This window comes from Dicentrarchus labrax, unplaced genomic scaffold (genome assembly GCF_905237075.1).
Source record: "Dicentrarchus labrax unplaced genomic scaffold, dlabrax2021, whole genome shotgun sequence".
Classification (NCBI taxonomy): Eukaryota; Metazoa; Chordata; class Actinopteri; family Moronidae; genus Dicentrarchus; species Dicentrarchus labrax.
The window spans coordinates 26,030,713-26,043,189 of record NW_026136721.1 but is presented as its reverse complement, the minus strand read 5'-3'; the positions used below and the strand labels follow the sequence as shown (position 1 = coordinate 26,043,189).

Here is a 12,477-nt window from a genome sequence, read left to right as displayed (position 1 = left end):
TTCCAGCTTTGTTAGTACAAACATATTTGACGGGTAGGAAAAAAAAAAGTGGTGAAATGGCTTTCTACTTGGCATACCAAAGAGATAAAGGGAAATGATATGTTTAACGCAAAACATTTCTTACAAATAAATGTTTCCTGTGAGCGCTATTCTGTGACCCCTCCCACAAACAAAATCCTCAGCTGTGCACAGGCACAACACATCATGCCTGGATACACCCAAAATAGGTAACGCACTGGCATGGGGAGCGTGTAGCATTCATAGTTTTGCTGTGTACCCCCTCACTCATCCTTTCTCTCACCCACTCTCACTTAGTCTCTTCTTCTTCCCTGTCTGCCGCAGCAGTAGAAGGCAGATTAGCTCATGAATAAGTGGATTAGCAGACTTTGCAGCAGGAAACCAAAGTGCTGCTCATATTTGACTAGAACGACTCTACGCTGCTATCTATACCTATAGTCTCCCCCCTGGGGATTTAGCATAAGCTATAAATCCTTACACACTCCCACCACCTCGCTGGAAAAAGAGTGTCGCTCTTCACAGTCGTTGAGCTAGACTAGCCTAATTACAGTGAGCATTTTTAATTGCACTTCATGTTAATATTTGTCATTAGAGGGACTTCAAAGGTAGTGGAAATATGGCACAGACTGGTCACAACAGCAGGACAAGCTGTACCTCTATCCGGTTAGGATGGTCCAAGCTTAAAAAAAGCCCTTATAGTGATAGAAAGTAAGTCATTTAAAAGCAGGTAGAGCACGCTTAACATTAGCCCAGGCTTGCTGGGTCCATTCCTCTCAGCGTGGCAGTTTGCTCGTGGAGTCCGGAGTCCAAGGGGTGCTGGTTGGTTGCCCAGCAGGGGATGAGTGAACATGGCAGTCAGCAGCAGGATACCAGAGTGGTCTAGTGAGCGTGAGTGCTGGAGCCACACTTTATGTGTTCCTCTGTATATTTTTTAGGGAAAGAAGAAGAAGCGGAAGAGGGAGAAGATGCAGGAAACGGCCCCCGGTAAGTGAATGGTCCCGTCCCAGTTCCTTCTCTTTTTTTTTCTTTTTTTTTTGTCTGTCGCATCTTGACGTTGTGAGTTACGCCATCTTCCCATAGACGACACATATTCTTTTACAGTTTACTGCTGCATTTTTAATAATGCCTCTGTAGAGCTGTAAAAAAGTCCTTCACTTTTCTTATAGACTTTCTTTGTATGCATCCCTCCATTCATTTATTCCTTCACTCTCTCTCATCCTTGTCCTCACACATTACACCTACTTTGGGATTAGTCTGTCCATTCTATACGACTACTTACCGATTCTGGGCTTTGCACTATTTGTTTGCCTGCTGCACTTACAGTATGTCTTTCTGCTGACCTTGTTTAGCTGCGCTTATGAGCCTCTCCTCTCAGCACTGCAACTGTAATCCATTGAGAATTACATCTTAAGTAAAATGTCAGTATTTTTTTTTTTTTGGTCTGTACACTGTATAGGCCAAATGGACGGTTAAAGATCTATGCCGCCCAGATACCTCAAAATTTTTAAAAAAGATGCAATTTTCTGCAGGTACAGGCCAGAGAATGAAAACGGCGTACATCTGAGAAAATGGTAAGACAAAAACCCCCTCTATCCCCTCCCTGTCTGATCAGTTCAATATATGTCAAGACTTTTTAAACTGCTAAACACTGACTTGAGAGTATGTACTAACAGACTAATCCTAAAAAGGTCCACCCTAACCTCGCCATAGTCATTGTGTCAGTGGTGTTAAGGCCTGAAGGGGGATTGTGCTTTGTGTGTGGAGTTTGCTCAATGGCCTCAGCACAATAGGCATGGGATTTTCTCCCTTTTGTGTGTGTGTGCAATCAAACGTGCGCGTGTGTGTGTCTGTGTTGAACTGGCTTGATTTTTAAATGTTTTTGTGTTGAGCGCTGTTTGGATGAAAGGTCAGATGTTGTGTCAGCAGTTTATGGTTTGTTTCTTCCATCGTGTGTTAGAAAAAAAGTCTAAATAAAAAGGAAAAATGATTGCTTAATAAATCAGACATCTCATCCACTTGGTGTTTTCTAAACATGGACTAAGTGATACATCTGAAAACAGTTTTACTCGCGCTGAACTTTTTCTTACTGCTGGTGGAGGCTAAGATGTCAGCTCAGCCCCATATGGACTACATGTGTTGTCTCTCTCTGCATCTTTGTGAAGCGGAGCAGGATTCAGCAGCTTGTTTGGCAGCAACTTAATGAGATGCTATACCTTAACAAGATTTCATGGTATCTGGGGTTTCAGGGTGTCTATAATGCCTTCATGACAAAGGCACTCAGCAGTGGGTTTTTTTTTTTTTTTTTTTTTACATGTGAATGATGTGTTGAGATATATTGATTCAGATGCCATGTCAAATGCTCAACTGTCACCTGTCCCTTTTTTCTTTTTTTTTTGGTCAAAAGAAGGATTAACGTTCCCAATATGTGGCAAAGGCAACTCTATTTTCCCTCTTTCAGTCTTCCGTACTCTCTCTTGATCTTCCTGCTTTCTATCTCTCTCCTTCCCTCCCTCTCCCTCCCTGTGAGTCTGGTAGCATCCTGTTGTTCCGCTCCCTTTTCGGCAGCAGAAAAAAGCTGGGCAGATGTGACAAATCTGGTCTTACGTCGAAATCGCCCCAACCAGACAAAGGTTTTCCACTTGATCGATTCCTGACCCAGTGGCTCTCTCTGAAACCAAAATTGGGCTTCTTTTCTTTTCTGTTTTTTTTCTCTCTCGCCACAGTCGGTTTTCAAAGCGCAGAGAAAGCGAGCGCTAAAAAGCACTTTATCTCTGATCCAATAATTAGCAGCGCCTAGCCGCAGCGGGATGGACACCCTTGCTGATTCTCAGTGACAGCCTTAAACTAATATGCATAATACCAAGGATACTGCCACAACTCCCCAAGCCCTCAATTTATGCAGATCCCAAAGAGCTGGATTGAGGTTAGCTCGGTGTAGACGCCAAAAAACATCTTTAAATGAACTCGTTTGTCTATTTCTTTTCATCTGCCCTAGCCTCTACCCCATCTGTCTCTGCTCCATATGAAAAATCTGAAAGGAAATTTGTTAATGAGTTAAATTCGAAGACACAGTTTGAACACCTCTTTGTATGATGGTTCAAAGACAGTGAACATTTTGCTTCGTTAGATAATATTTTTAGCGCTTGTACAGTCATAATGAAGTATGTTCAGCATAACAAAGTGAAATGTTTCAGTCTAGGTAGATTTTATGAAGGGAAAATTGACTTAATAGATGTTCATATTAACATATTTTATGGCTTCTGCTGAGTTTTTCTGCCTGTGAGGCAAACCAGGAGTTTGGCTTGCCATTGCTTCTCTTTGTTATCTTTAGCATGTCAAACACTGGGCCCGCCACACAGCTGGCTCTCACCACAGTGGAACAGCACTCTGAGAAGTCATTACTCTGACAATGTGAAATGAGGGTTTCCGTCTCTTCCCCTCGTCATTCTGTGCCCCGGCCCCCTTTTTTTTTCTCACACTGACTGGAAATGCGCAGCTTTACCCCACCTTTCCTCCCTGCTCCTGCGCCCTTCTTTTATTTAGTTTCTCTCTCGCGTGCACCGTTTTGCCTTTTGTCCGACTAAGCCCGCTGATTCACAGCCTTTCAGATGGTTATCTGGCCGAGACACATACATGCCCCGGAGGCTTTCTCCCGTTTCAGCCACTGCGCATTTTTTTCACAGGGGGGAGACACTCTTAACAAAGGTGGCCTTTTAATCTGGCCGGCGAGGGGCCGCGGAGTTGCAAACACTAGCAAACTGCCATAAAAACTGCATGTGAGTCATCTTGCTCAGACTCTTATGAAGGTGCTCTTTTGTTGACAGGCAAAAATGGATGTCTTCCACGTGAGGAAGAGGTTGTATTTTCAATCACATGATCCAGGATGTCTTCCTAAAAATGATGCTTTACAATTAATAAAGCCTGTTAAGTGCATCGAGGGTCATCTCTAACCACATGTCCCGGTCCAGAAACATGAAAGGAAGTGTTGTTCAGGCAGGAGCTTTGGTGGCTATACCCTCTCTCCTCCTCTCTCTGTCTCAGTCGTGCCCCGGCTCTCCTCCCTCTGATGTGTTCAGCCAGAAGTCAGCTGTCAAAAGACTTTGATGGGCGAGGAGGAAAAAAGAGGCAAGACGGGGAGGGGGAGGGAGGGAGGGTAAGAAAAGGGCCAGAAGAAAATCCCTCATTCTCCCAAGTTCTGAGTTTACCCAATCTTGCTTGACTGCCACTCATCCTTCAGTCTCCATCCCTCATTTCTTTCCCCTTCTTCTCTCTTTTTATTTGTTGCCTCTCATCAAATTTCTCTCTCTCTCTCTCTCTCTCTCTCTCTCTCTCTCTCTCTCTCTCTCTCTCTCAGACCCTCATCACTCTCTGTACATTTCTCTTTCTCTCACACACACACACACACAACACAGACCCACACAAACACACCCTATGTACACTTTCTCTCACACACACACACACACACACACACACACACACACATACATCTGAGCAGTCAGCCACACACTCGGGCTGCAATTAGACAAGATCCAGCGTCTGCCTCTATTTCCCGAGTCGTTTCAATTTGGCACCGAGCCTCTAGGCCACTGCGGCACAGCCCAGTGCCTCCACACCCCGCCTTATTAGTGACCCGGGATAATTGGGGAAGGAATCCGAATCGCACAAAAAAAATAAAAAAGACTGTGGGTCTCGCTCTGAGCTGCACACAGGAGATGAGAGGATGTTTTTAAAACTGTACTACTTCACGAAAAAAAAAAAGGGGGGGGGTAGTTATGAGTGGGAGGTGGAGGAGAGAGATTTGGGCTTAAATCAGAGCGACGCCCCGGCTAATGTTTCTCTGGGTGGGAGGAAATAGAATCGGAAACATTAACCCCCACAGTCCTCCCGTTCTCTCACTCCCCTGACCTCCACAAAGCCTACTCTGTGAAGAAAAATGACCCTCTCAGCACTTAGTACATAGACTTTTTAGATGGCGGCAGTATGTCAAACTTTATGTAATTTAAGTATGCATATGTGGTTTTAGCTTAGAAGTACAAATCTTACACACTGACATGCTTGTCTTATCCTGGCCTGGAAGCCTTACTTGACACTTTTAGGAGGGGGGAAAAAAAATGTTAAGAGGGGAGGGTATAACCCACTTAAGGTTCTATGTTTATATGTGAGAAAATGCAGCTATAGTGTTCCCATTGTTTAGACTGGTGCTTGAAATTTGTTTTGATTGAGTCACGGGCCTATTGTGTTGTGGTTTGGCCAGCTGCAGTAACAGTATGAGGGTCCAGTCTCTTGGCGTTTTTGTGATGTCTTCTCCACTTCCTTTTCTTTCTCTCTCTGCCCCCCCCCCACACACACACAGCCTCACCCCTGTGGCTCCTCCAGGCACTGCAGGCCCTTCTTTGGGAGAGGCGGAGATATGTGACCTTATAAAAAACGCTCCCCTCATGAGATGCTTATCTCTGAATGAAAAGGCCCCCAGGTAACACGGGGGTACAGACAGGAAGAGGACGGTGGGGCCGGAGGAAGCGCTGTTTATTTTTATTTTACTCTAGTCAGTCTGGCCATTGTTAGAGGAGGGGAAAGCCTCACGCCATCAGCTCCGTCTTTTTCTTCCCCTCTTTTTCTACCTATTTACTCCCCTCATTCCCTGCTCCTCCTTTTTCCTGCTTCTCTCCTCTGTCCTGACGGAGAATATGAGTGGCGGCGGAGGACTTTGAAGCGAGACCACAGCAGAGGGAGCAGTCATTGTGCTAGGCTCTTTGAATGTGCAGCAACCCCCCCCTGCAGACATCCCCCGGCCTGCAGCGGCTCAGACTGAGCTGTGCGGGGGCACACGGCCAGACTTCAGCTGCCCGGGCCCCCAGCAATGCCGCCTCAGATGTGGGCAACGCCTCCCCCCTTCCCTCCCACACCCTCCTGTACTCCCCTAGTCTCACCCACACATGCTTGAGGTTTGGGGTTTTGGTGACTCCCCCCCTCCCCTTTCCCCTTTCGACCACAATCAGACCCCACCCTTCCCTTCTCTCCAATATTTAACACAGACACCGTCTTCCCTCTTCTTTTTCTTCACCCATTTAGCCCCTCCTGACTGACTTGTTAGTTTCTGATAGCCCCTGTGGAAAAGCGAGAACATCCCCTGAGCCCGCCTTTTGATTGGAGGTTAAAAATTTCAAAGCTTTTTTTTTTTTTTTTTTTTTTTAAAGAGCCGATTTTCTTTTATGTTGAATGTCTCAGGGCCAGAGAAAGTGCTGACTGTGTGCAGCATTTTGTTTAAAACATCGCTTTGTCTTCCAGGTGCTGCTTTTTTTTGTTGTTTAATTGGCCCCCATTTTTATTTTTCCCTGGTGTTTTAAAGAGCGGCTCCGCCACAAATGTAAAGAGAGAGGGCTCCTTTGAAAAGGTGTCACCAAAGCCAGCTGTGCGATCCAGGAAAGGTCACTGCCAAGACTTGAATCTAAATGTGTGGACGATTACTTAGTGGAGCTCTCGAGTCTGTTTGCTTGAGTCAGACTGAACTGAGTGGATGATGTAACAAAGGGTTGGCACTTTGTGTAGCTGCTGGATCTCAGGTCGAAATTAAAGGGGCCGCGGCGTCATTATTCATCTACTCGTTAGATATGAAAGACACCGATAGAAATGTTTGTTCTGTTTGAACCAATGACATTCATCAGTGATGGTTCTTGTAACACATGCGGAACAATTTGGGTAATCTGAAGTCATTTACAAGCAAAAGTACCAAACATTTACTGGATTCAGCTGCTTTTTTCAGATTTATATCAATAACTTCAACATCTTTGGGTTTTTAACTCTTTTAAACATTTCTCTAAAAATCTTTACACAAAAAATAAATAAATAAAATAAAGTAACTTGATAATGAAAATGATCATCAAAAATTGGTTCACAGGTAGGGCTGCAGGTAATTAAGGTATTTGTGCCCTGACATTTATTACAGCTTAGGTGTCATTTTCCTATCTTTGGTCTTCATTGCGTCATCGGTAACAATCAGATTGTACTCACTAGGTGCATTGTTAGTCCAATTGGGTGAGAAATAAGTGCTTCCTGACAATCAAGACAAATTGGATACAAACCCTCCAGGTGAGCCAAACTGATTTAAAAGACAACATGAGGTCAAACAGTAAAATTATGACCTAAACATCACAGTTTACCTAGTTATGTAAATTCCTTTGAATAAAGTGGCTTGTTCTACAACCTGTTTAATCATCTGACTGCACACTTGCCCTGTCAGACTTCTTTATAGCGATGTTACCATGTTCCCAGATCTTAAAAAACCTGGTGACTACAATGTTAATCATAACCGATAACAAAGATGATGGCCAAAACTACAAAAATAAGATCCAAGTTGCTATTAATCTCTCTCAGACCGTGACTCCTTCCCTCTCGTTTCTCCTCCAAATCTCCCCTCTTCCCTCTGCCATAGTAAAGTCTGCGCCTCAGCCTGCGCTGGAGACACCTCTCTCTACTTGGCTTATTTTTAGAGTAATTTGTCGGCGGTGTTTTCCTTTTTTAATGGCACCAAAAGAAACCCCAGAGCTGTGTGTAGGGAGAGACGGAGCTGAGGAGGTGGGTGGTTCGGTGGGTTTGGAGGTTAGGGGGCTATAAGGCAGGCGGGCCCCAGCTGCGGGCGCTTTGATTTGGCCTGGGAGGTGAAAGCGCCGATTGAGACGCGAGGCTGTGCCAGTTATCTTAACCTCCCACACTTCAAAAGCTGGGCGAGAGCTTGTCCGACTCCTTCCCCTCCTCCCTCCGTCCCGTAGAGGGAAAGGAATTGGGGAAGAGAGAAGGGGGGGGGGACTAAACCTTCGCTAGCACTCTGAACAGAGGAGCGTTTCATTTCCTGCAAAAAAGTCCAGCCGGCATTCCTGAGCGCTAATGTAGAGGGAGGAGGTGGTGGAGGAGATGGAGGGTAGGTGAGGGGAGAGGAGAGGAGGGGAGAGGAGAGGAGGGGTCAAGTTGCTCCTGAATCCCAGTGTTTGTGTCGGCTGGACCTTGTGAAGAGCTGGCCTGGTGCCCCCTACAACCAACCACCACGCAAATACACACCCCTGCTGTTACCACCAACCTTTTTTTTTTTTAAACTTGCGCACACACATACATACACACACATACACACACCCACACTTTTTGCCCGCAGCCCCTCAGGCTTCTTCCCCAGGCAGGAAGGCCAGCGCTTTTCATGTCTGTGGTGGGGGAAGGAAAAATGCTCCCCAGGAAACAGGGTGCAGTGCCGGGCGTGCGGGCCCGCTTTGAGATCCTGGGATGAAAAGAGAGAGGGCGGCGGAGGTAAATAAAAGCGACAGGAGCTCTCTCTTTCTCTGAGCGCTGTGCTCCTTTCAGTTTCTGCTCTGTGCAGCACAGGGTCAGCTCTCTTCGGGAAAGGTGGCCTCTGTCCTGTTCCCTTTTATCCACATGTGGTAAAGCAGTCTGCAGGGTGTGTGTGTGTGTGTGTGTGTGTGTGTGTGTGTGTGTGTGTGTGGTGTGTGTGTGTGTGTGTGTGTGTGTGTGTGTGTTGTTTGTGTGTGTGTGTGTGTGTGTGTGTGTGTGTGTGTGTGTGTGTGTGTGTGTGTGTGTGTGTGTGTGTGTGTGTGTGTGTGTGTTAAGACTTTTGAGTGTAAAGATGCAGTGAGCAGCAGGGCTCAGCTGACTTCTCTCCTACAAAAACACACTCTTGGCTTTGCCACAAGGGAAAAAGCAAACTAATACCGTTTCTTTTCCTTTTTTCGTCTTCACAAAACATCCATCTTTTTAGTCGCAGGAGGCATCCATCCACCTCTGTCTCTGCCTCTCCACTTTGATCACAGATTCTATTTGATGCTGCTAGGGTCTAAAATAACTCTCCTTGGCTTGTCAATAACTGAAGCTAACTCTGTTATGTTAGCTCAAGCCCGCATCACGAGAGGGAAAAGAACACTTTTGCAGCTTGACGAACAATTTCCCTGTCAGGGAAAGGGGCCAATTCCATGAGAGTCTTGTGAAGTAGATTGAGCAGTCAGGTAACATTTTTACACCGCAGTGTCAATCTGTACCCCAACCGCACTGTCTCAGATAATTACCACCACGGTTCCATGAACTCTGCTAGTTTTAACCAACTGGGTCACTGTGGCGATCCAACTGTGTGGAGAGCATTTCCTCGTCTTGTTTTCCCCAACGCCCACCTGCAGCCTAAAATGTCAACCAGAAGCTACACAATTGGGTGCGCGCCTTGAGTGAGCAAGAGGAGGAATGAGTCAGTCAGGGGAGGGCAAAGAAGAGTGGAGCACTGCCAGCTGGGTCACGGCAACCCCCATGTTAGACTAGATCAAAGCTCGACCAGCCCACATCCTGTCACTGACCTATAACCCCTCTGTAGTTCAGGGCTTTGCTCAACGCTGCTGCAGCGCCGTTCATTCAATCAGCTACAACACTATGAAGAAAAAAGAAATAATGATGGATTATGTAGATGGTAATGACAGGTTATTTGTCACTCCCCGAGCCGGGGAGGCATGCTTGCATGGTTAGACACACTCGAGTCATTCTGAGTCATCTTGATAGGTCTGGTTTTGGTTAATGTGACGTGAATGTGACCAGTGTTTTGGTGTGGGTTACTGATGTGTTTCTAATTTTTTTTCCTCCCTCACTGATGAGGAGAAAAATAAAGCGGCATTTTTTTTTTTTGTGTATGCACACATGCAGTTACTTCATAGTGTGGTTGATTGATTCATCTTTTCTTTTGTTCCCCTTTTTTTTTCTTCTCCTTCTTCTCCAGGAGGAAAACGTAGCAATTTCTCCACATGCAAAGCGAAGGCAGCAGCTACGGGCCCTCTGCTAGAGATGGAGGCCTGTTAGATTCCATGAAGACCCTTAAATCTCCAAAACTGAAGCCTCCAGTTCTCAGAGGACCCTCCTCCTCCCCTCCCACTCCCCTCTCCCCCACCTACCCATCCCTCCGACCCCGTCCTAACCCTACTCCCTTTCCTTCAACACAGTCACCACCACCACCACCACCACCAAAAATACTTCACTGTTTGACTCTACTCCCTTCCTGAAGGCGCCTGCTGTAGAGACACTGAACTGAACTGAACGAGACAATCACGATTCGTAGGAGCACCCTCACGCAACCACGTTCTCTCACCGAAAAAAAACATCAATTTGACGTCTGTGTTTTGTCAGTTTCCTTTACAATCAGCTTTACTGCAAATCCAAGGCACTGCACTGAAAAACAGCAGCACAAACTTCTCCACTGCACTGCCCGAACACTCCCAAACACCTGTTCCTAAGTTACTGTAATTTATTTGTCACCTCGGTTCCTTTGTATAGCTCATTAGGCCGACATTCACTCCCTCACCACCTCCCCGCCCCCGTGTCTTTCTCTCCCTGGATTTTTGAGACCATTCGGGGTTTCGCCTGCCCGACCAAACACCTCTTTTTAGACTGCACTAAAGGAAGATGGAGGGATCTCATCTTGTCTAAGAAAACGTCCTCAAGACGCCATTTTAGTTCGTTGCTGACCAGTTGGTGCAAAAAAGGATCAACATTTTGATTTGCTTTTTATTTTAGACTGAGTTTTATTTTGAATGCTTTTTTTGTATCTTGAACCCTTGTTTCAATTTCTCGGTGTATATTTTTGTGATTTTTTTTTTTTTTTTTTTAAATATTGTTTTTTTTATATAGTGGTATATATATGAAAATAAGCTTTGGACACAGGAAAGCCATTTTTCTTGTTGAAGCGTCTTGCAGAAAATTGAAACTTAAGGCTTCTTTTGATAACTATTTGTAACAAATAGTGACCTCGAGTCTTGCTCAGATGTAAAATAATGCTCAGTATGTGTACTTTTTAAAACTGTCAGGATATGTCAATTTTCTTGGTATTTTTGCAGGCAACATTAGGACAAAGGCGAGAGTGATAGCTCAGAGGCCTATATTTTATTGTTCTAAAACATGACAAATGAAGCAGATATATATATTTACCCCAGCACTTGGCAGTCTTTCTTTTATTGCAATGGACCTTTGTCTTTTCTCTCTGGTAGCTAATAGTGTGGTCTTTAGCCATGTTGTTTATTCCATGCAAGCATCTCTGTAACATTTTGATTTTAATGCTCTATTTTAGTATTACTTGATGAATTCCTTTTTTTATTATCATGTTTTGGGTCACTGTCATCTTGGTATAGCATTTTGCTTTCCAAGTGGTCATATTTGAACTGTTTCAACATGTTTTTGTTTTGTTTTTTGTAAGAAAAATAAAAAGGCACCATTGGCTCATTTGATCACTCGTGTGGTAGAAAGACCTGAGCTAGAGGTGCCAGATGTAACAGTCTGTGTCATCCTTGGAGATTATAATGTAAGTATGGATAGGTGGTAGAGCTGAAGCAGGATAACACACACTGGATATGACATGTTTTTAGTCTTTGTGGAAACTTCAAAAAGCTTAAAGAAATTGACAAGCAATTTAAAGTCCAAAAGCATACAATGCTTGGGGCTACATTTATAATACAGTATTATTGCAATGGTAATGAAAAGAGAAACCTACATCATCTGAATATAAAAACCTTTCAATTGTGTAACAAGTTGATTTCAAGGATGAGATTTGTCTTTTTTTCTGGTCTCAGTGTAAAAAATGGTAAGGTAAACAGACTTAAAATTCTGTAAAACCTCTTCAGGTTTTGAATTAGAATCGAATTTCTGTAGTAAACACAACATTTTTGATGATAGAGCCAAGATCAAAGGGAAATTCTATTTATAGACAAATCTGAATTGTGCTGCTTGGATTTCCAGTAAAACAGCACCACCTTGTGTTCCTGTTGGGTTACCAGAAACCAAGTGGTAAGGATAACCATTCCCAAAGTGTGCAATGGTTTATAACAGCATCTGACAAATGATTCATTGAAGTCACTTTTATTTATAAAGCCCACAATTACGTTGGTCCTTTGTCTCGATTGCACTAAAACTCACCAAATACCCCTTTAACACGGACAGAAGTAACAATAAAATTACAATATGAAGTAAACTAAAAGATTAAGTATGATATAAATAACGACAAAGTCTCTCTGCTTAGTGTTACTCCACTTAGGTGTTTGACCTTCACTGTTAATAATGAAACGATTCTGGATTTTTCAATGAGGGAAAAGGAGTAGATGAAATTTTAAAGTTTTTAACAAGGTAATGTGGAAAAAAAAAATCAAACAACTTACTGAACACACAGTATTCTTTATATGACTTCATAACCAATAGTGTCTCCTCACAAACAATAGGGCTCTTATGAACACTGAAACAGGTTTTTCTTGCTGTAACTTCCTGTTCATACCTGGCAGTCTGAGTTAAATAAATCATCTGGATATGTTTTCAGTTAAAAAAAAATCTATTGGTGTTTCCCTGCAAAGTGTTTAAGCTGCAGTGGAAACACAAAGTGGGAATTTTGTGGGAAGACTAATATAGGAATATATCCACTTAATTTGTCTGGTTCAGACAGCT

The 12,477-nt window shown here is 44.0% G+C and overlaps 1 protein-coding gene across 2 annotated transcripts in view; it reads left to right on the top strand.

Annotated features, from left to right (window-relative positions):
- Window positions 1-11,320, top strand: part of lef1 (lymphoid enhancer-binding factor 1) — a 43,377-nt gene extending 32,057 nt beyond the window's left edge. Inside the window, exons 9-11 of one of the 2 annotated variants that reach the window (XM_051386257.1) lie at window positions 954-1,002; window positions 1,548-1,589; window positions 9,776-11,320. In XM_051386257.1, coding sequence (XP_051242217.1) covers window positions 954-1,002; window positions 1,548-1,582 — 84 coding nt within the window. In that variant the 3' untranslated portion in view covers window positions 1,583-1,589; window positions 9,776-11,320. The remainder of the gene's footprint in view (window positions 1-953; window positions 1,003-1,547; window positions 1,590-9,775) is intronic. The other variant, XM_051386256.1, reaches the window with a different exon arrangement.
- The last annotated feature ends 1,157 nt before the right edge of the window (window positions 11,321-12,477 follow it).